At 50.0% G+C, this 22,629-nt stretch overlaps 2 protein-coding genes across 2 annotated transcripts in view; one reads left to right on the forward strand and one right to left on the reverse strand.

Moving 5' to 3' along the window:
* ASPSCR1 (ASPSCR1 tether for SLC2A4, UBX domain containing) overlaps positions 1 to 9,034 on the reverse strand; it is a 34,882-nt gene extending 25,848 nt beyond the window's left edge. Inside the window, exons 1-4 of the mRNA XM_065735281.1 lie at positions 8,933 to 9,034; positions 8,801 to 8,856; positions 7,929 to 8,043; positions 4,364 to 4,464 (exon numbers count right to left, since the gene is read on the reverse strand). Coding sequence (XP_065591353.1) covers positions 4,364 to 4,464; positions 7,929 to 8,043; positions 8,801 to 8,856; positions 8,933 to 9,034 — 374 coding nt within the window. The remainder of the gene's footprint in view (positions 1 to 4,363; positions 4,465 to 7,928; positions 8,044 to 8,800; positions 8,857 to 8,932) is intronic.
* Positions 9,035 to 13,834: 4,800 nt separating this feature from the next.
* Positions 13,835 to 21,200, forward strand: NOTUM (notum, palmitoleoyl-protein carboxylesterase). Its single transcript, XM_065735264.1, has 11 exons — positions 13,835 to 14,175; positions 14,503 to 14,555; positions 14,691 to 14,786; positions 15,368 to 15,428; positions 16,170 to 16,228; positions 17,116 to 17,218; positions 17,459 to 17,650; positions 17,980 to 18,080; positions 18,189 to 18,336; positions 18,936 to 18,983; positions 19,091 to 21,200. The coding sequence occupies exons 1-11, from the start codon at positions 13,850 to 13,852 to the stop codon at positions 19,395 to 19,397; spliced, it is 1,494 nt and encodes a 497-aa protein (XP_065591336.1). The 5' UTR covers positions 13,835 to 13,849; the 3' UTR covers positions 19,398 to 21,200.
* The last annotated feature ends 1,429 nt before the right edge of the window (positions 21,201 to 22,629 follow it).

Consider the following 22,629-nt stretch of genomic DNA (forward strand, 5'->3'; position numbering starts at 1 on the left):
GCATCAAAGAGTTCCAGATGGAGGACACGGGGGAGCAGACCAGTAAAGCACCGACTAGAATTCAGACTTCCATTTACTTTAATTGTAGTAGACTTTCTCCAGCCTTGATCTAAAGACTAAAACTTAAATCTCTCTAAAGAAAGCATGGTGATGTAGGATAAGACAAATCATAACCAAACTGATGAGCTCCACTTGCTAGGCTCAACAAATCCATGAACAGAAACATGTAAAACCAGTCCTGAGAGACAAGTTCAGCTCAGGGAAGTGAGGGGCTGAGAACTGCTATCAGATCCACTGCAACAGACTGGAATGGGTTCAGGAGTACTGAGGTATCTCCTCTTTTTTGAAGGGGCAGGGAGGGGAGAACACACTTCTCCCAGCCATCGTACCAAATGCCATCGTGCAGAAGTAGGTGACAGAAACAGCCACAGTATCCTAATTACAGCCAAGCTTAAGCTTACGAAAAACAATTAAGTTTCTAGTTCAAAGAAAACAAACAAAACAAAAAATCCAACGCCAAAACAACCTAAAATAGGTTGCAACCACGTGCTGTTCTGCAAACACTTACACTCTGCCAAGGACAAAAAGCAGCGTACGACGCTCTGCAGGAACCAGTCTGCAGCAGATGAACTGCTATCTGTTCCAGTACAACTATTCCTACGTGATCCCTTCTGTGTTGTTACTCAGGCACTGGAGTCACACTGGTTTCATTACTGCAGGCATTCTCCCATACACCAGGAAGACCCTTCTTGCAGTTGTGTTTATAAATCCTGCAGCTGCTTGTGTATTTGAAGCAATGGCAGCAAAGCATCAGCCTCCAGGACACACTCAAGCTGTCAGAAACCTCGGAGTTACGCTGGTCTCCAGAGGCATTCTGCAGCTGTCAGTCTGCCTGTTCCCAAACCCATGGTGGGGGAAAGAAAGCCTGCAATAAGGAGCAGGCTCTGCTTACACTCTGGTACTGAATGCAAACCTTGATGAAGAAAGGCAAAAAACCAAACTAACCAACCTCACATTGTGTCTCCTGTTAGCTTGGAACAGAATAGCACCTCAGAGGCTGCCTCTAGCACAACCTCACAGGCTATGCATGCTCAGACTTTTCCAGACGACCCAGAATGGATAGTCATCTTTATTTTGCTTTTAATATTTTTGCTTCCAAACAGGATCACCTGTATCCCTACAGAAATCCTCCATCAAAATGCATAAAAATAAAGGGCTGCCGAGGTACGGAGGAAATGATGCAGATTTTTTTTATAGGCTGCAGCTTCTCTCTGGAACTACAGAAAATGGCAGACAAAGACAGCTCAAGGGAATAAAAACACAAACCTCAGGTCATCTATCAGAAAATCTGGATGATCACCATTTAGGAGAGAAGCTGGGATGCAGTGGAACACCCATCTTCACCAAACAGACCAAGAAGAGAAGAAACCAATTCGACTAACACAACCTAGCTCCATTCTCCTTTCTGAAATCTCTTTCCACTTCAATCCAAGGAACCCTTTGATTAAACACCCTTCTAAAAACATGTGAAAAAAATATCTGAGCTGAATGAACAACACCACAAAGGTACTAAATAGTCACAGTCATTGTCAGAATGGACATTAAGCATTCAGACTGCTACCACTTCAAGGTAAAACAACCCACAGAGCTAGTGAAGAAGCCATTGGGGCAAGAGTGGGAAACTGAAAAGCAACAGTTCTCCCAGGCCTGATGGTAAAAGGCCATCCACCACTTGTGCCCTCAACCAGACTCTGAAGAACAGACTCCAAGCAAAGATCCCTGGGAGACTTATTTTTGTATAACTCTTGTAAGCCAGCAGGCTCCTCCTCCAGCTGCTGTTAATCCAGTACATTCATTCACTGAGGCAAGCACATACATCAAACACATTGTCATTTCTTTGATGTGCTGTTCTTCAGAAGGGGAACGGCAAGCAGATTAGATTCCTTCATGTAGTGATCTGACAGGGCCTGTAAACATCTTGTGCAAGGGCTGCCGCATGCTGAGAGGAGGAGCAGCCTGACAATAGCTTCCAGACCTTCTTCAGACCCAATTAGCCAAGATGGACGTTGGAGACCTGGGGGAAATTCCAGTGGATTTAGAATACTTCCCCTCACGCACTTACAGCAGCTGAGCATTCCAGGAAAACGTCTCCAGTTGGAAACTCAAAGGGAGGATTCAGCAGAAGTCACAAATTAGTGGAGTCATTAGTCAGCTGTGTCAGCGTGTAGTGGAAAACAGCACAGCCCACGAAATCTCAGTGTATGGCTATAGGTCCAGCTTGTTGTGCCAGCCACACACACCGCCTTTGCTGCTTTTTGACTTTAATCAGAAGTCTACAAAGTCCATCCTGAGCTCAGCTTCCAGAGGGCAGAAGGGAACAGCTGTGTCTTATGAACTGAAGTTAATAACACTTAAAACACAGTGGCAGCTATAACCTTAAAAATAGCACTATGTATACTAACTATTAGTGTTACAGCAACCTGTAACAAATAAAAGCTCCACCAGTCTGGCTGCTCCTGAACTGCAACAGGCAATCTTCTCCCAGAAGCACCACAGATGTAGTAAGGTTCAAGAGGGGCCTTAAAACACCCAGAAAAATCATATCTGGCCTTTGTTTCTCCACTCTCCTCTTGCCTATATCTTTCTTCTACCAGAAAATAAAAAAAAAAAAAAAAACCAACTCTTTTCTATCTAGCATTTACATGAAGACTGTCCCTCTTGACTTAAGAGTAAATGCCAGACAGTAGACTTCACCATTAATGAGAAGAATGAGTAAGACTCACTTGTACCACTTCAGATTACCTCAAGCATTTCCTCTAACTATTGTTTGGTGATACAAAATGCTGAGTAGAAAAACTGACGTAAACCATTCCTACCCATCTGTTTCCCCCTTTGGATCTTTATTTCTGATGTGTTACACTTCTTGTCGTAAACGTCTGTGAGACAGCTCTTAACTGGATTAAGACACTGACCTAAGGAAAATTGTTTTTCAGCTGAATTAACTACATAAGCCAATCCCCCACAAAGCTGTGCAAATGCCATGAGGAGAGTTAGATGGGAGTACAGGAAATAAGCAGTAACTGCTCAACCCACTACTACTGTGGTGATGTTTCTGACAGAACCCATGATCCCATCTCCATCCCCTGGGCCAATGCTAGGTACTCATTTATCTTTCTGGGTTGCAGGAGGGGGGCTAAGCAGAGAGAAAACCAACAGCACATCACTGTTGGTGATGTGTTCAAAGAATTCGTTCTTTTGCCCTGGCAACAGCTCCAGAGCAGCTCAAGTCACACAAACCAGTTGTGCTACCTGACATACTGAGGTAACATCAGCCAATTCAACTCTGTTTCTTCAGCTATTTCAAGCACAGTTCTGAATAAGCAACTTTAAACTTCAGCTAGAGTGGTTTCTGCAGGTACACGTTGGTCTAATCTTAACAGATGCCCACAAACGGGCAACTGCTACAACTCAGCATGACAATCCATCACTTCACACCCTCTCAGCCTATGCTGAAAGGTTGAGATTAACTGAAAGCTAGTTCATTACCCCTCCTTCCCTTCCCAGTGACCACTCACTCTACAGCTTTTCTAGCACCACAGCCCTGGAGATGTAAGAACACAGTAGACAGAAGGCCACCACCTCTCTAAATTGATCAGTGTTTAAGTGTTTTGAGAAATGAGTCACACAATACTGTAGTACAGCATCTGTTCAGAGGAGCAAGAAATTAAAAGGCAACAAAAGCAAGTTCTCCAGTCACTTTAGAAAAAGCCAAGAGCATCTGGCAGAAGGAATGCAAGAGAAAGAAGACGACAAAAATCCAGGTTCTGAAGACGTTATCAAGAGAAAAGTGAATCCAACTACAATAGAAAAAAAAATAGATTTGGAAATTCTGTTTGGTAGAATGGCTTTCACATCTTCCAAGCCACAAAAAAAAGAACTGTCTTTAGAGAAAAGTTTATTAGTTTGACATCTTGAAACAATACAGCATCTTTAAGTCAAAAAGAAAGACAAAAGAAAGCACTGAATGAAAATTAGACTCAAAAAGCAGGATTTCTAACTCATGTGTATGCTTAGTAAACACAAGACCAGATTTTCTTCCAATTAAATGGGATTTAATCAGTCATTCGAAGATTCCATGTTGCCTGCTGAGAGCTCCAGATTTCCTTGAAGATCTGCACAACAGCAAGTCCCAAAAGCAACAGCAACCTGCTTAAGAGCCCCTTCTACCAGGTGAAGCAGGAGTATGTAGCTGTTTAACTTATTAAACTGCAGCCAGCAGCTGCCTACTTGGGGTTAAAGCAGAAAACTATACACCACCACACAGATCTGTTCAAACAAGTATTTTTTTCACTGCATTGCTCACCTGGTCTTTGCAAAATGGTTCAGAAGTTCCCACAAAGTCTGTTGACAGAGAAAGGTATCTTGCAAACGGGAGCCATCATCCAACTGCAGTGCAATCCGAACCTATGGGACAAATATGCTGAATTATAAATATCGAAGGAAAACTTCTTCTTTGCAACTTTCTTCAGTATTTCAATGATCTTTAGAACCTGCTATCCAAAACAAAGCCATTTCCTTCTAAGCACTTGCTGCAAGTGATTATGTTAGGTACAAATGTTGATAAAAATACCTTAGAAGTTAATATTCATAACGAATTATTCTGCTACAAATATTTTATCATTTTAATGCTCCAGGAAATAGATTCATTTGAGCTATTCATTAGCACTGCAGCGTCCTCTCACATCACTGAAATCTTAACACTGCTGTATGATTTCAGCTCAGAGATGTGCTGAATGCAATTAACAGCTTTGCCTTCAGAGTCCAAGCTCATTTAGTGCTGCTAGGAAATCTCCATTTAAACAATCTGACACGAACCTGACCTGTTCCTCTCACATGTAATGCAGGGTACCATACTAGCTATTGTTGCTACCTCTGTCTGCAGGAACAGAAGGACAACAGATCTGATTCTGTCATTCAAACATCCACCAGCCTGACCAGTATCACTCTCCAAGGATTTCTCTGGACTCCAGACTTTGCTTCTCCATTAAATATCATCAAGAATTCTAGAGGACACCTATTTGATTATGAAATGTTCTAACACAAAGAATATTCCTGGCTTTCCAATAATCCTAAAGTGACAGTAAAAATAAGAAAAAAAATGGAAGCCCTTATTAAAAAAAATAAAACACAAAAAAAACCAATCTCCTCTTGAGTAAGAGGATAGAAAAAAGAGAAGTCACACTGTTTTCCAAATATTGCAACGCTTGTGCAGCTATCAGTTCACTACAGTTGCTCCTCACTTCCACGACTGCATATCTATTCAGAGTCAAAAGGAAATGACTCTGAAGGAAGCGTATGTGCCAGGGTAGAGCCAGAAGATGCAGGCAGAGAAGAGAGAGAAGGAACTCAGGCCAAAGCCTAGAGAAAGTAAAAAGAATATGGAAGACATTTTGAACACGCAATTGGAGAGAGCTGAAGAGGAACAAGTGAGAAATCTGAGGTCAAAAGAGGAGACCTACATAAAAGGTGTTCAGCAGCACTGAAAGCAGCTGACGGGGCCATGGTTACAGGGGAGCTCTGCAGAGAAGTTTCAGCACAAGCAGCAAACTCAGCCTCAGCCCTGGGTGGAATTTGGAAACAAGACAATGACTGTAGCAAACCCATTTGGTAAACTTCATGAGGAAAGGGAAGTTTGCCAAACAGCAGCACTGACTTGTTTATCTCTTCCTCTCCACATTCTGTTGATTACCTGTTTTTCAGCACAGCAAAGCGAGAAGCAGGAGAAAGATGTGAGTTTAATATGAAATGAATGCTGGGATGGTGATGTTTCCCCTCAGAATCCACACCACAGCCTGAGATCTGCTCCCCCAAACATTCACTCACTCTGCCAGCATTCTCAGCTCATACAACGTTTGAACAGCGTGGCCAAAGGTGGTGGTAGAAAAAATACAAAGCAAATCAATCCTCAGGTACCAGATCCCACTCACTAGGGGATCCTGTGTTGTATCAGGCTTCCTAACCACCAAGTCTTAACATGCAATTTCAGAGCACGTTAATCAAAAACCTCAAAAATAATTCCACTTATTCAGTTATCAAGTTCTCAAACACCTGCAAGTGGCATTAGAAGGAAGACAAAAAAAAAAACAAAAACAACGGGCATTTTCCAACCCAGAACATGAACATCTACACTTCTGAGCTCACGAAGCATCCTTTATACCCTATAGAAAACTTCTACTGGAAAAATCAATCAATAAAAGGCACTTCCAAAATGAATAAGCTGAAGAACAGACCCAAGGAAAAGGTTAGAAGCCAAACAATTACACCATATACTGCTGCAATTTCTGTGGAGGAGTGTGTTTGTCATCTGCTACAGCTCCCAAGAGCCCCTGTGGGACTGCAGGCTGTGATCTGCTGGAGATGGGAATTTTTCTATGGAAAGGAAACCGTAGTATCATCAACAACCAGCTAACAGAAGGCAGTAGTTTCACCCCACCATTAACATGACCTCCTGGTTTCTTCCATGCTGAGGACAAGCCTGAGATTACCCTCAGCAACAGCAGAGTGATGACAGCTGACATCACTGTTCTACCAGAATCCAGCCCTGAAATTCAGACTGCCAGTTGCATCAGTCTGTTGGGCAGCAGTTCAAAGCTAAATATGTCACGAAAGTCACAGTCAGTCAATTGGAAAAGTCTTTCTAAAAATCCCAGTCTCCACATAAAATAATTAAAGATAATTGGCACTGGTCTCTCTAAGCATACAAACAGGTAAGGACAACAACTTTATCACGAGACCGAGCTGAATGTGCCCTCAAATCACCTGCCATCACAGGAGGAACATGATCAGTAACAAATGCCACAGAACCAGATTCACCCCAACATTACCTCAACCAACCTGCACGATCGAGTCCACATCTCAACTGCCTAACAGGTCACATTACAGCATCACTTCAAGTCCCAAGCTAAATGGTTGTTTTAAGCTTCCTACAGAACGTGACACTCATTCTCAGTGAAAGAGAATTCTTTTGGACAACTATTTTTATTTTTATTTTTTTACAAAGTACTTTCTTATATCGTCCATAAAACTACTTCTAGTGAAATGTCTATTCTTACTTCATGGGACAGCAACTCTGTTCAGATTGCACCCTTTGCAAGCATACTTCTGTCTTCTCAGCTCCTTTAAACATCAACAAGCACACTAAGGGAAGCCTTACTTCTGTAGATTCTTTTCTTGAAATACAACTAAATAACAATCTTTATTAACTTTAACAATGACCAACCTCAAACAATCTGTGATTACACCTTATAACCCTTCTCCTACATTGCATAGCACTCAACCATTCTGATACACTCCACTTTCTTTAAATAAAACCATTTTTTTCCTTTGGTACGATGCCTCTCAAACTAGATTCAAAGGTCAGGTGTATCAGAATGGTACAGTGATGACCAACACTTTCCCCTGGAAGAGTTATTCCAGGCCATCATAACTTTATTTTAACTGAAAATTGCAGCAGATGCTCCCAGCCTCATTTTGGTTTTGTTCTTTTAAATTATGATGTTTTGAGCAGATGGGTCTTTCTACCACAGAGCCAGAAAGGAAACACCAGCACCAGAACAAAGTGTGTGGAAGCTTTAAAGGCAAATGTGAACATCAGTGATACCCAAAGCTATAAAACACACCCACAGCAAACCAGAGTGGAGACCAAAAAGCCTTCTAATAAAACAACTCCCCAACCCTCCATCACCACATGGACTGTAAGCAAAGACTTCCAGCTACGAAACTACGTTCCACCACACCTCCACTATACTTCGGGTGGAGACTTAAGCACCAGCCAAGCCTAAACGTGCTCCTGCTCATTAAATCTGACAGAATCACATCGAGCTGGACTGGAAATTATACTAATCAGGTCACCATTTGTAAAAACATACCGTGTTTTCAGTTTCCACTCTATTACAAGAGACTGGCACCATCTCCAGCTTGGCATTGTTGGGCAGTCTGGCAAATCTCCACTGTAAAGTGAGATCAAGTATACTTCTTTGAAACCTAAAGAAAAACACAGCAGATGAGGACACGGGGAACCATCACATACCAACATCAGATCACTTTGGGGACCTAACATCTGGATCTGGAGCAAGAGAACTCTCCAGAGGCAGGCTGTAAGCCATGCAGTGTAATGATACAAAGCTACAGTTTGTAGAAGTCACAGATAAAATCCTCAGTGCACACTCTTACTCATGATTTAAGAAATGTCAACATGTGCACTCAGAGAAGTGTAAAAAGGCATCTTGCTGCTGGTCAGATGGACAGGCTCCTGCTCTGCACAGTGTAAAGGCATGCAGTCACAACACCAGGGAACAGAGGGGTCCTGCAGTGAATCAGAAAAGGCGTACGAGGTGGAGAAGCAGGGGCAAGTTTTTACGGAAGGATTTCGGTATCAGCCTCAAACGAGAATGGACTTTGACACTGGAAAATCCACTGAGATTCATTTGAACAAAATAACTTCCTGCGGGGACCATCGTGCCGCGTGGATCTCTCTCCACAGCGCTGACCGGGCACGATTTCCTCGTGTATTCCCACACAGCACCCGTACTGGCGTTACAGCGACCAGTCCCAGCGAACAGCTCCAGGACGCGTCACACGGCCTTCCCGGGCCGAGCAGGGAGCGGGCAGCGGGACGGCAGCGGGACGGCCGCGGGGCGCCCGAGGGCAGCGCGGCGCCGCCGGGAGGGCCCACCCGGGGCCCGGGCCTCAGCCCGGCTCGGAGCTGAAGCAGCGCGGACGACCCCGAGGAGGGACTCACTTCAGGCCGTACTCAGCGGGACTGCCGCCCTGCTTCCTGCAGACCTCCTCGAGGATCTGCGGAAAGAACGGACACGTCAGGGCCCGGCTCCGAACACGGCCCCACCCCGCGCCGCCCCCGGCCCGGACCCACCTGGAGCAGCACCGTGCCGGGCCCCACCCGCACCGTGACCCGCCGCCCGCTGGGGGCCAACACCGACACCGCCGCACCCCCCCCACCCGCCGCCGCCGCCATCTTCCCTCCCGCCGCGGCCGGGGAGGAGCCGCCCCGCCCCCGCCCCGCCCCCCGCGGCCGCCGGTACGAGCGGGGCTGCGTGCGGCTCCGGTGCGCTTCCTCCTCCGGAGAACGAGCTCGAAGCGAAGCTCTCCGGGCACAGCAGGGCCGTTGTCCCGGGGGCACCGCCATCCCCGCGGTCCGCGGCTCCGAGCCGACGTTTCCAGCGCTGTCCGTAAGGCGTTTTATATCCTTTGGCTGCCGGTGTCACAGCCTGACAGCGCGGACCTCCTCTGCCTCGTAACCACGCCGGGAGCTCGTGCCTTCCGATGAGCTGTGCGCCGGGAGGAGCGGGCACGGCTCGGGATCCTCGCGTCTCGGGCATCTCGGAGCAGCCCGGAGCTTCCCTTCGCTCCCGGCACCGCCTCCGCTGCGCTGAACGCGTTCCCAAAGGCAGCTGCGGTGCTTTGGTTGCTCCTGTCGTTAAGGAAGGGAGCCTGGGTTAGCCACTGGAATTTCTTTAGCTGAAGCTTTTCCCCTCCAGCACCGCTCTGCCTGGTTTATAGAAGAAAAAAAAAGGCCCTTTTAAGGAAAGACTTGTTTAAAGATAACGCTCGGTCTTCTTGAGCGCAGCAGAAGTATGAAAGAGGGGAAGAAACGAAGCAGTGGGAAGTTAATGATGGAGACGTCCCCTGGCTGCTGAGCACTGCTTCCCAAGTCCAACACCAGGACTGCTCAATAGGATATGGCAACAGCAATAAAGGATGCTGCAACGTACACTGAACATCTGAACACTGTTCAAGTGTAAAACTCAAAAGTGTCTTTACATTCGTGATGATTTCTGCTCTTTCAGTTCTGTTGGGAAGGGCCATTGTCACCCTATGCCTCCAAATGGGGCAACAAATACCATGATGTGGCTGTAATGGTAAGGGAGCAACCCAAGTATGGAACACAAACCAAGGCACCCTGTCCTTCCCCTGACAAATACCTTCACAGAAGGGATGAAGAAGCAGCAACAATTAAAATGGCTTTGTTAATGACAGCTGCTGAGATGGAGCAACCATTATGTTTTAAAAGATACATTTCAGTTTTCATGGAGCCTGAAAATTGTTTCTGGATGGGGGGTGGCTCCTATTTGATGTCTGGACAAGGCAGCTGTTTCCTATTTTGCATCTGAAAGTGACAGCCCCCATAGAAAAGTTGCTCCTGTTAAAAAAGGAAAAACAAAAACAAAAACAAAAAAAACCCCACAAACACGGATGTAATTTCAGCTGAAAATTTTGGAGTTGCAGGAATAGAGAGATGGATGTAGCTTCCAATGGCATGTCATGATCAGAACGCTGCTCAGAGGTGAAGGGTCACGTTACACATCCACAGCCACTTCTGATCTTCAACATTTATTTGAAATGGGAAGCACCAGGAGAAAGGAGGGGGGAGGAAACTAAAACCTGGAGCTCATTAAAGTGCAACAAAGAAAGAGGGACTCATTAGGGAACAGCTGAAAATATCTTCAACAATTCAGATTTCTGCCACTGTCAGGATGAGGACAGAGCTACCAGAGAGCTGAGCAGCACCCAGCTGAGAACTGCTTTCCATCGCTGATAACAGTGAAGAGAACGTGGCAGACCCTTTCCCTGCAGTCACCTTTTGGGCAGCCAGCATTGCTTGGTGTTAAATACGTATTCCTGAAGTTGTGTGCATTTGCATTCAGTGACACACACACATGGAATAATGTTTTGTTTTGTTTTTTTTCTAGAAAACACACGTGCACACCGAAAAATAAAGCAATAACCTTTTTATTTTCTTTCAAATGGATAGGAAATTAACTGTGAACATGTAGAAATGCCTTGTAACTGAAATATCATGCAGAACAAGAGTCACTCACCCCAGTAAGGAGGATTTCTGTACAGTGCTTCTCCCACTGAGTCCCAGCACAGAGCTCTGTGCTGTTGCTATGGCCGGGATACACCATCCCACTAAGGCTCCTTTATCCACCCCACCACCAATGGCAGAAGAGTGGTACAGCAGTGGGGCCACGAAAAGTGGGATTTGAGCTGTTGGTGAGTGCTGTCTGCGGGGTGGTTTGCATCTCTCCCACCACCACAGCTTTTGGTCAAGTCTTAGGAAATGAGTTGGGGAACTTGAGCAGAGCTGTCCCATTTCTCTCTCACTTCCTATAGTACAGCAAGGTCCAGTGAACTCCAACGTACCAAGTGAACTGCACTAGGACATACTGGACCATATTGTATATTGCACAGGCTATTTCTTCTGGAGTACTACATCAAGAAGCATCTCCCTTTACAGTACTCCCAATGGTTAAAAGTCTCCCAGTGGCCTCCTACATGTCTTACGCCTACCAATAATAAATCCAAATCTTCATTGTGTGGTGCAGGTGTCTGTGTATATCACAGCTCTCACTGAGCCCCTGCCATGCCAGGCACGATGCACTCAGCGCAAGGTGGCTCGTATCGAAGGAGAAGCTCTCACACTGACAACAGCATTCAATGTGCGTGTGCTTGGATGTTCCCCCAAACTCAGTGTGTCACTGTACCAAAGGTGAATGTCCCGAAGGAAGCTCCTGCCATGCCCTCAGAGCATCGTGCTCCCCCAACAGCCCCCGCTCCTCACGACAGCGGTGATTCGGGCAATGGAAGGATGAGTGAGAGATGAGAAATGCACTGTTACCTGAGCAAAGCAGGAGGGAGCCCTGAACAGGCAGGACAGGCACTGTTTGAACCTCTCTGCTTCACCACTTTGGACAAAAGCCCAAAGATCTGCAGTGTTAACACGCACTCCTCTTTGCCCTAAGGCTCTCTGTGCCCGGTGGGCACGGCAGCTGGTACAGAGCCCGCCAACTCCAGAGCTCCTCAAAGAGACAGGACACAAAAACGGAAACATGGGCCCGTCAGAACAAGAGGGATCCTCTTCTCCAAGTACACAGGACGGGACTCAGTGATATCACGTCCCATCTTCTTGCAGCTACTGCGATATGAGCTCCTGGAGCTGCTTGTGCCAACCACGCCCGTGATCCTGGAGCACTGCAGCCCCACAGAGCAACACGTTCCAGCAGCTCTGGCTGCTCCCCAGCCCTGCAGCCCCCCAAACTCCAGCAGCACCTCCCAGCAGCTGTTCAGGAGGGATGGGAATGGAGCTGCAGTAGGACAGTGTGCTGGGCCCAAAACTATGAGGGTGATAGTGCAGGGCTATGTTCAGTTCAGCTCAGCTGCTTTCCTGGCTTGAAGTACCATTAGCACCATCAGTATGTGACTAAAAGAAAACAAAAATCAGACTGGGGACAGAGCAGAGGATGAGGGTACGTAAGAGTAACTGGACAGAAGGTGACCATCAGGTTGTGAAGACACCTGCTTTGCGTGTAGGACGCTCAGTGCTGAGTCCAACTGCACCGATGAAAAAATGCAGCTGCAGCAGATGAACAGCCTTAATTTGCACCCAGCAAAAAAAAAAATCCTCACTATTTCTGTATTCCGCTGTTTTCACCTTTTTGATACACTTCCTGACAAGGACATCCTGCAGTGCTGCTCCTCTCAGGGCTGCTGAAGCACAGGAGCTGCCCTTTTCGGTATCTGAACAGAGACAGACCCGTGCTAAGCGCAGCATTTTCTCTGCACGTCCGTGGTTTGTAATGCTGAATTTTGAGATAATTACATTTTTGTGACATGCCTTGCTCTTATGGTTGACAGGCAGCCCACTAACAGATACTTAACGTTGCCTTTGGACCAGATTTTTTTTTTTTTTTAAATACCGTAAATATCACAACACTACAGAACAGCCAGGGAGAGCTGCTGGCAGATACCCCCCCATCCCCCGGTAACTGCGAGGAGCGGCAGGAAAAGTCCCTCGGAACCTCGAGGTGAGCGGCAGCCGGGGGGGTGAAAGCACTCCCCGTACCCTGCGGACAACCCCCACCCGGGACCCCCTCCACGCAGAGTCCCCTTCGCTCCCGTTTCCCGGCTTGCAGCCTGCCGCCAGCACGGAGCGGAGCGCCGCTTTCGCGAGAGAAATGACCGCCTCCCGCTCTTGCAGCGCTCCGCAGACCGGCTCCGGGCTGCGCTCGGGCCGGTACCCGGAAAGCCGGCTGGGGGAGCGGCCGCGGAGGATGCGGGAATTACGCGTGGCTCCGGGACGGCTCCTCCAGCGGGCGGGAAGCACCTCCCCGCGGGGCCGGGGCGGAGCGGCCAACGGGTCGCGGGGGGCCGGGGGGGGAGGGGGAGAGAGGAGTAGGGGGGCGCGGGTCGGGGGCGCCGCCGTCGGGGCTGACACGTGCGGAGCCCTCGCGGCGCCGTCGGGGCCTCCGAGCGGCCCGGCCCCCGCGCCCGGCCCTGCCCGAGGGGCCGCCCCGCGGGCGAGGAGGTCCGGAGGCGCCGCCGTCCGCGGTCCCGGCGCCGACCCGAGGGGCGGCGATGGCGGCGCGGCGCGGGGGACGGCCCTGCGGAGCGGCGGCGGCTCGCCGTGCCGGTGCGGCGGGCGCGGCGCAGACCCCCCGCTCCCTCCGCCTCGCTCCGAGGGGGCGGAGGGCAGGGCAGGGCGGGGGCTGGCCGGCTGCTGCCCCACGCGGCGCCCGGGCTGGCGGCGCCCCCGGCGCGCTCCCCGCGCACTCCGTGCCCCTCTGTCATGCTCGCCGCCTGGGAGCGGGCGGCGGGCTCCTGCGCCGGCAGCCGCCCCGCCGAGCCCGCGCCGTCGGCGCTGCCCTCGCCGCCCGCCGCCGACCCCCGGCCCCGCGGACGGCGCGGCGGGGCGCGGCGGAGCGCGGACGGCGCTGCCCGGCACCGGGGGCTGGCGGCCGCCGCGGCGCGGGGCGGGTGGCGGCGGGCGGCGATGGGCACGGCGGCCGTGCACCTCCTGCTGCTGCTCGGCTTGCTGCACGCCGGGCCCGGCGGCGAGGGCAGGAAGGGCTGGCGGCGGCGGGGCCCGGCGGCCCGCGAGCGCGGCGAGGCGGCGGCGGCGGCGGCGGCAGCGGCGCCGGCCGAGAGCTTCCCGCTGGACTTCACCGCCGTGGAGGGCAACATGGACAGCTTCATGGCGCAGGTCAAGAGCCTGGCGCAGTCGCTGTACCCCTGCTCGGCCCAGGCGCTGCCGCACGACCTGCGCCTGCACCTCCTGCACAACGCCTCGGTCACCTGCAACGACGGCAGCCCGGCCGGGTGAGTCCCCGCGCCGCGCCGCCCCCGCGGTGCCCCGCAGCCCCCGGCCCGGGGAGCGCTCCCCGCCGCCCGACCCCGGCGCGGCCCCGAGGCGTTGCGGCGCCACCTCGCGGCCGCGCCCGGCCCGGCAGCGACAGGTGCAGCGCCTGCGGGGCGGCCGCGCCCGCAGCGTTCCGGCGCTCGGCGGCTCCGCTCCCTCCGCCTCTCCTCGGCGCTGAGCAAATATTTTGCGTAGCGCCGACGCTCCGCCGGGGCGGGCATCAAAGCGCTGCGGTCGGGCAGCAGCTCCCGCTAAGGCCGCGCCGCCTCGTGTTTGTTTGTCCGCAGCTACTACCTCAAAGAGTCGAAGGGCAGTCGGCGGTGGCTGCTGTTCCTGGAAGGTGAGCCTCCGGCGCCGCCTCGCCCGGGCGCGGCTCGGGGCGGCCCCGCTCTGGCCGCCTGCCCTCGGCTCCGGGCGGCCCGGGCCCCGCGCCTGCGCGCTGTGGCGGCGCGGCGTGACCCGCGGTGCCCCGCAGGGGGCTGGTACTGCTTCAACAGGGAGAACTGCGACACGCGCTACGACACCATGCGGAGGCTGATGAGCTCCAAGGAGTGGCCCGCGACCAGAGTGGGTGAGCGTCGCCCGGCGCCGGGGCGGCTGCTGCCCGCGGGCGGACGCGCGTTGGGAGCGGTGCGGCGGCCGTGGGCAGCGCTGCCTCGCGGAGCTCCGGCCCCTCTTTGCTGTACACGCATCCCAGAGCCGCCGGGGTCTTGTGAAGCTTGCTTCGCTCGTTTGTTTCGGGGCACGTTTGTGCTTCTCTCGGTACACCCCGTCCCCGCTCGGTCGCAGCACCCATGGCAGGGTTGTGTGCATCGCTGCACGTAGAAGCGCCTTCGGCTTTTTTAATGCCGCGCGTGAGCTGAATTGACGCGTGGGACCGCGGGGCTCCAGGGCCGGCAGGGCGCTGCCAGCCTCCCTTCGTTCTCACTGTGCTCAGCCCCGTGCATCCCCGCACTGCTCCCATTTGCAGGTGCGTGTGCTACCGCTCACCTGAGGGCATTCGTTGTCCGGGGAAGTGCTTATCTCCGTGCCTTTCTGTGCGGATGGAGCTGTGTAGGCAGGCTCCAGCCCTAACACAAACCGCGTTTTGAAGTTCACCTAAACGTGGAATCAGACTGTCACCGTCCACTCCCTCTCTCTGTGCTTCTGCAGGAACGGGGATCCTGTCATCGCAACCCGAGGAGAACCCTCACTGGTGGAACGCCAACATGGTGTAAGGAGAGACCGCTCGGGAGATGGGTTCTGCTTACACAGCACCTCCTGCTTTGGGGTACCAGGAATGCTGCAGGGACAGGTTAACGCCAACAGCCACAAGGGGAAATTGCCCGTAACCTCATTATTTGCCTTACACGTCTCTCACTGAAGTTGTCCTGGCCAGGACTGGAGATCCCCAAGTCCGCTGTGTGAGGGTGATGGAGGAGGACTGGGGGTAGCTGAGAGCCATCTCCAATAGAGGAAGTGGCAAATCCCACGGCGGCTGATGGCGTGTTGTATGTCTGCCAGCTCGAGAGGAACACGGAGTCGCTCTTTTAGTTCAAAGAGGAGAAATGAGAAAGATCCGTTTGTCCGTGTCTGTGTAGGAGGGAAAAGCAGAGGGATGTGAACGCGCATCCTGCAAGCTGCAGGCAAACAGCCAAGGTGAAATCGTTCCTGCACAGCCCCTCAGTGGCAGCACTCAGTGTTGCACCGTGTCAGTGGGAGCTGAGGGCAGCATGGCAGCCCTGTGCCCTGCCCACCTCGTGTAGTGCTTCACTTAGGTTCAGTAAAGCCATGAGCGTTAGGAGGAAGTTGCAAGACACCGGTGTAAGTGTGACTCAGTGTGCAGGAGGGTTTGTCAGGGGCTGTGTGGATGAGAAGCCGTTCCCTTCTCCCCTCCCCAGGGTTTAATTTTCTTCAGTCGTGTGACCCCGTCCTCACCCCAGAGGAACGCGGCACTCACACAGCTCTCTTACAGATTCATCCCGTATTGCTCAAGTGATGTTTGGAGCGGTGCCTCTTCCAAGTCTGAGAAAAGTGAGTGTTGCTGACGGGCTGTTGCTGCCGCAGACATCGCACTTTGAAGGCGATGGCCAGACTTCTGTGAAGTGCACGAATGGAGAACAGGCTTCTCTCGCTGAAGGGCAGGAAAGAATATCGAGCTACTTCCAGATAAAACATCCTGATCTCTTTAGTGCAGTCTGTTTTGACATAGTTCAGAGCCACTGCTTGCAGAGATGTTACTGATGCAGTAGGCGAGGATTAGAGGAACTGAATTCCTTTTGGATGACTCCCCGGCTTCCAGCACACAGCAAATTAAACGGGGCAGCTGAGGAACCATGGTTTGTTGCATGTGACTTTGGCTTTGCCAATGTGAGAGGCAAGTGAATTTAACTCCAGACTTGTCTCGGGAGATCTGTCCTTGGAAAGGAGCTGTTGTGTGTCATGCTAAAGCTATCTGCAGGTTGCTTTGCAAGAAGGATAGTTGCATTGCCTACGTGCCCACTTTGCATCAGCTGTCCTTTTGGTAATGCCAGAACCCAGCGTCTGCCTGGTGCAGGCCTCTCCCAGATGGAGCTAAATTTCACACAAGTGATCTGTTGGGCCCTGTGTGGTTCCCTGTGCTCACAGTTAAGTCATTACAAGAAGTGATACCTGCAGAAACAGTCTGCTTTGCTCTCGTTTTCCTTCTCTGATTCCTGGGTGCCATGTAGGAAGCCATTATCTGTTATCTTCTGTTCTGTTCACTGCTTATTCACTTCTTTCAGGGAAGTTTAATGCTGGGGGAACATGCAGGCAGAGGGAACAGGCTGGCATTTAGATCTATGATCCTTTTCTGACGTTCTTACACATGTGTGGAAGGGAATTGAAAGTCTTATCCTGGGCAGGAAGCAGCTTTGTTGACACTGAGCTCTCTGTTTCAGATGAATATGCCTTCATGGGAGCACTGATCATCCAGGAGGTCATCAAGGAGCTCGTGGGAAAAGGTCTTAGCACTGCAAAAGTGCTGCTGCTGGCAGGGAGCAGGTACGTGTCTGCAGGACTTCCACAGCACAGAGCTCTTTGGGATGAGGTCTCAGCAGCTCCTGAAAAATTTCTTCTGGGAATATGGTAGTACTGGCACAGCAAACCCTACACCTGTTCTCCACGGCCTTGTCCTGTGGATAAATGAAGCTGCTTGGAGTGTCAATGCTGTGAGATGAATGCTAACGGCCGTGCCGTAGCTGTGCCTGCACTGTCACTGCAGTACTAAAATTGCTGTTGCAGTGCTGGAGGAACAGGAGTGCTCCTGAACGTGGATCGCGTGGCGGAGCAGCTGGAGGAGATGGGGTACCAAGGGATCCAGGTTCGTGGCCTGGCAGACTCCGGGTGGTTCCTGGATAACAAGCAGTATCGCAGAACTGACTGCATCGATACCATAACGTGTGCTCCAACAGAAGCCATCAGGAGAGGGATAAGGTACAGTCGTGCTCTGAAGTGTGCTTTTGTAAAAGGTCGGAGTGGGAGGATGTTCTCCCTCTCTAGCTTCCTGCATTTTGACACCTGAAAAGTATTTATTATCTAACCTCAGTGGTGTCAGGGATTTTATGTTTAAAACACAGTCATGCTAAAGAATGTGTGCAGTTAGCTGCTCTAGAATGCATTGACCATACAGTGTAGCCAAGAAAAAGCTTTGCTTCTTGTAAGTTGGCACTTTAACCGGAACAGAAGTAGACCAGCATATGGAAAGATCACTGCTGAGGTGTCATTGTGGCATTCTATTGTTCTGTTGTTGCTTTGTCTTCCAGGTATTGGAACGGTATTGTTCCTGAGCGCTGTAAGCTGCAGTTTAAAGAGGGAGAAGAATGGAATTGCTTTTTTGGATATAAGATTTACCCCACTCTTCGATGTAAGTATCAGAGGGGAGAGAGAAAATGGATTCTGGGGTTTTCTCTGCAGCCAACATACAGCAATTTGTTTGCCTTTTTCTCCCTTTTTTTTTTCCCTGTCTTCCCAGGTCCAGTCTTTGTTGTCCAGTGGCTGTTTGATGAGGCCCAGCTTACTGTAGACAACGTACACCTCACCGGGCAGCCTGTTCAGGAAGGGCAGTGGCTCTACATCCAGAATCTGGGGAGGGAGCTGAGGAACACCTTGAAGGATGTGACGTAAGTCTTTCAGTGAGAAAAGCCCACGCATGTACTTCCAAGAGGAGCCCTTTACCCAGTACGCTAGTAGCATTTACCTGAGCTTTGCAGAAAATGGGGTCATACATTTGAGAGCTACACTTCGTCTATGCCAAGGATGTTGACTTTTTCATTTCTGAGTAAGTGCACAGTAATTTCCAGGCTCACAGTTACGGGTTGTCCTTTGCTATTGGTGCTGGTTGGGTTTGTTTTTTACCAACCTCCACTGTGAGGTCCGAGGCCCCTTGCCATTGCACAGCCATCCACTCCACAGGGTTGTTTTGGAAAGTTATGGATCAAAAAACACTGAGATAGTTGGTGAGACAATGGAGGAAGAACTGTTAACGTACTTTAGTTGCTCCATGCAATAGGAGTCCCTTGTAGCAGATGCAGGGTGGAACCCCTTTTCTTCTGTGTACTTTAGAGTTCAGCTGGGTTTTATATCACAATAGTCATTACTATTTCAAAAAACTTTTTCAGGGCAGCAAAAATCCCACCCTCTGCCTCGTTGAGAAGTTGTGTTGAACAGGAGTTAATTTGTCCTTCCAAGACCTAATCTGTGTTTCTGTTTTCTCCTTTAGTGCTAGCTTTGCTCCTGCCTGTTTGTCTCATGAGATCATTACACGCAAGTGAGTGATTTTACAGTTTCTGTGAAAGCTCAGCGTGGAAACAGGAGGGAAAATAACCAGTTCTGATAGCCCGAGCTCTCTGACACAAGTGTGGTTTGTCTTTTCAGCCATTGGACAGACATCCAGGTGAAGGGGACATCGTTACCCCGCGCCCTGCACTGTTGGGATCGGAGCCTACATGAGAGCAACAAAAATGGGAAAGCCCCTCTGAAAGGTTGCCCAATTCATCTGATTGACAGCTGTCCATGGCCCCACTGCAACCCCTCGTGCCCCACTATCAGGGACCAGTTCACAGGGCAGGAGATGAACGTGATCCAGTTCCTCATGCACATGGGTTTTGATGTGCAGAAGATGGCACAGCAACAGGGCCTGGAGCCCAGTAAACTCCTGGGGATGCTCAGCAGTGGTAACTAGGAGGGGATCTTCCAAGGGCAGAGAAATTAGATCAGGAGGAGACCCGGAGCCCTTCTCCCACACTCTCTAATCTTCCTTAGGCTCATGCAGGCTGGTGCACGCTCACCCCCATGCAGGCTGAGACCTGCACACCCCCACATGCTCCCACACTCTTGCACACTTAGGATGTGTTAAAGAAAAAAAGAAAAAAAAAGCAATTTCTTGCTTACACTGTTTGACTGGAACTTGTTACCTCCAAACTGCAGGGCTCAGTCTTGGCCATTCACATCCTCTTCTGTGTTACACAAGGCAGTCTGACACAGGGAGTAGAGAAGCCATAAATAGCACGAGAACCTTCCCCAGATCTAGGACTTTCTCCCCTGCCATGAATTTGTCATCATAGACTCGTACAAGTAGTGAAAAAAGCAAGCACTGGATTTCTTTTGTCCAACAAGAAGAGAAGAAATGATTACGTGACTTCCTGGAGGCCAGCATCTCATCATGTATCGCAGTGTACAAACCAAGGACACGTGCTAGGGATGGACACTCTTGTAATCAACTTACTTTTGTCTTATTTTATAAAATGACTTTTTTATTACTTTTTTTGAACTAAGCAAGAAATATAAATGATATTGTTTTGTAACATATTTTTTTTAAATAACGAAGAAACCTCTTGCTACTTTGGCAATGTGGACATATTTATTTTAATATGTAAAATGCTATTTATAAGAGCTGACCAGAGAACCATTCATATGTCTTTGTAAAGTTGTATATGCTGCTCATTTGGATGGGATTTCCTTACGATCACTTGTGCCTGGCGATGGGTGGAGAGTGGTGTTGGCATTTTATAATAATGAGACTCTGGTGTTCCCCTTGCAGTATGCTTTGTCATTCTCTCTAAAGAAGAGATTGTAGTATGTGAAGATGGAGATACTCACCCAGCATCTGCTGATTGCATCCTTACGTGGCATTTTCAGCTTGAGGATTGTGACGTGTCAGGTTTTCCAGGGCACTGCATTTGAAGTGTGCTTTAAGATCTGTTTTTACAGCAGTTAAGAAATGTCTTGATTCAAGCAGGCCTGTCTTAAAAGGCAAAGCGTTTCCAACATGAAAGAGAGCACAAGGCAAGAAACAACATATTTCCATTCCTCTCATCGTTTGCGAACACACCCTCCTCTTTGAAATGGGAAGAGAACAGGGGAGGGATCAGAAGTGTGACTGAAGCTGGAGTCAGCAAGGGGCCATTCCTTAGAGCAGAAAGCTTCTGCAAAAGCTTCACTGCAGCACACCGAGTCAGTGCAGACAAAGCTGTGCACAGCACAACCTACATCCTTTCTGCAGAGGTTCTTGTCCCCTCCTTTGCACTGACTTGCACTGTGGTAATGGTTACACAATGCGTGACAGAAAATGAGGGCTTAACATTAGAAAAATTGCATGCACTTTCAAGAGAGACCTTAGCACATTAAAAGGGCTGTGAGGTCTGTATGATACAACCGTTCCCTCCCTTTTTATGGACTGCAGCAAACACTCGGGCAGCACCATGCAGGGAAGCAGTCCTGCTGCATGAGATGGGCTCAGGATGCAGTGGGATGAAGAGCTGAGGAGAAAATGAATGCTGCCCCCAGCAGAACTGAAATGCAGGAAAGCTGTCAGTGGAGCTTCCATATTATTTGCATAGGAATTACTAATATTTTGTATGTTTTAATGGCTGGTGTAACAATAACGTGGTTCTGACTGTACTTTTCATGCCGCTAAGCTGAGAGGCTTCTTTAATACGGGGAACATTTGGAGGCAACCAGAAAGGTGGGATTCCTTCGAGGGCCAGAGATGAGTAGCAGCCAGAACTGCTGCCATGCACTTGTTCTTCTGCTGGGAGCATCGAGGGAAAGTGCTGTGGCTGTCGGAAGGATTGTGCCCAGGGTGATGCATTTTGATAGCAATGCCCTGGTCTGTGTCCAGCGATGTTTCTGCCAGGAAACATGTAAATGCCACTGTTGAAGTTTGCAATGTTTTCCGCAGAGCTGGCTGCCTGTATTTCTAAAATATTAATTCAAAGGCTGATTTCTAAAATTTCTATGTTCAGAGGGATTACATGACATCTTTTTTTTTCTTGCAAACAGAGGAAAAAATTCCGTGGAAGTCAGCAATCTCTCCTTTAGTTTAGTGTGGCTCTGCAACAATCTTTTGAAAGGTATTAACAGAGCAGGAGCCCTCAGAAATATTGTTAAGGGGGGAATCTGGCTAATTTATTAGAAAAATTATATGATGTGGTTGCCAGCAGTAGCTGGTAATCAGAATCCGTAACCCTGGGGGTCATTTCCAGTTCTATATTTCTTCTTGTACTTGTGCAATAAATATAATTTTCCCAAGCCTTTGTGAAGCTGGCACTTAAAGCTCATCAGCAGTGAGATTTGCTACGTGGAAGCCAATGGCAAAAAGGGTGAGACTGGAGGAATTCCATACCACGTGTTTGTACACTCAGATCTCATGACTAGATGAAATGCTTTCTATTAGAAACTCATCACTGAAAAATTGTCCCCAATAGGATCATGTGATGGAGCCAAAATTAAAATGCAATTAAGAAATCAAAAGCTGACAGTGGATGAATGTATGTGCACTACGTGTCTGTAGTTCCAGACTCAGCGTAGCCAGCATGAACCATGGGATGGCTGGAGTTGGAGGGGACCTTTAAAGGCCATCTGGTGCCACCCCCTGTGCTGAGCAGGGACACCCACAGTGCTCACAGCCCATGCCCTGACCGTGGCTGTCTGCAGGGATGGGGCACCACCACCTCTATGGGCAACCTGTGCCACTGCCTCACTGCTCGTAGTGTAAAACCTTCTTCCTAATATCCAGTCGAAACCTGCCCTCTTTCATTCTGAAACCATTTCCCTCTGTTCTATCCCAAAAGACCCTGCTAAATAGTCTGTCTTCTTACAGCCCCCGTTAGACACAAATACAGCCTGGAAAAGGCCCTGCTGGAGCTGAAGGATTAGCATGGCAGAATAAGGAAGGGCAGGGATCAGTGACAGCTGACCCCCCCTGCAGCCCCTCAGCTGCATTTCCTGGTTGTTGTGATGTTAATTGCGCCAATCCCACCCCGATGTCACAGCTGCAGTGTGCGGGTGTGAGCAGGGTGCCCCTGAGCCCCACACACCGAGGGGAGGACCAGGGGCAGCCCCACCTGCACAATCCCAGACCCCCCCCCAGCAGCACGCCAAGATCACAAACGGTTGGAAGCAGCATCTCTCCG

The sequence above is a fragment of the Cyrtonyx montezumae genome, unplaced genomic scaffold (assembly GCF_038088225.1).
Source record: "Cyrtonyx montezumae isolate F1298 unplaced genomic scaffold, pur_monq_1.0 scaffold_19, whole genome shotgun sequence".
In the NCBI taxonomy this organism is placed as follows: domain Eukaryota; kingdom Metazoa; phylum Chordata; class Aves; order Galliformes; family Odontophoridae; genus Cyrtonyx; species Cyrtonyx montezumae.

Excerpts from the sequence above, each read along its gene's own strand:
- NOTUM (XM_065735264.1), top strand. The coding sequence starts at position 13,850 with ATGGGCACGGCGGCCGTGCACCTCCTGCTGCTGCTCGGCTTGCTGCAC. Across the intron at positions 14,176-14,502 it reads AACGACGGCAGCCCGGCCGG|CTACTACCTCAAAGAGTCGA; the intron begins GTGAGTCCCCGC and ends GTTTGTCCGCAG. Across the intron at positions 15,429-16,169 it reads TGGTGGAACGCCAACATGGT|ATTCATCCCGTATTGCTCAA; the intron begins GTAAGGAGAGAC and ends GCTCTCTTACAG.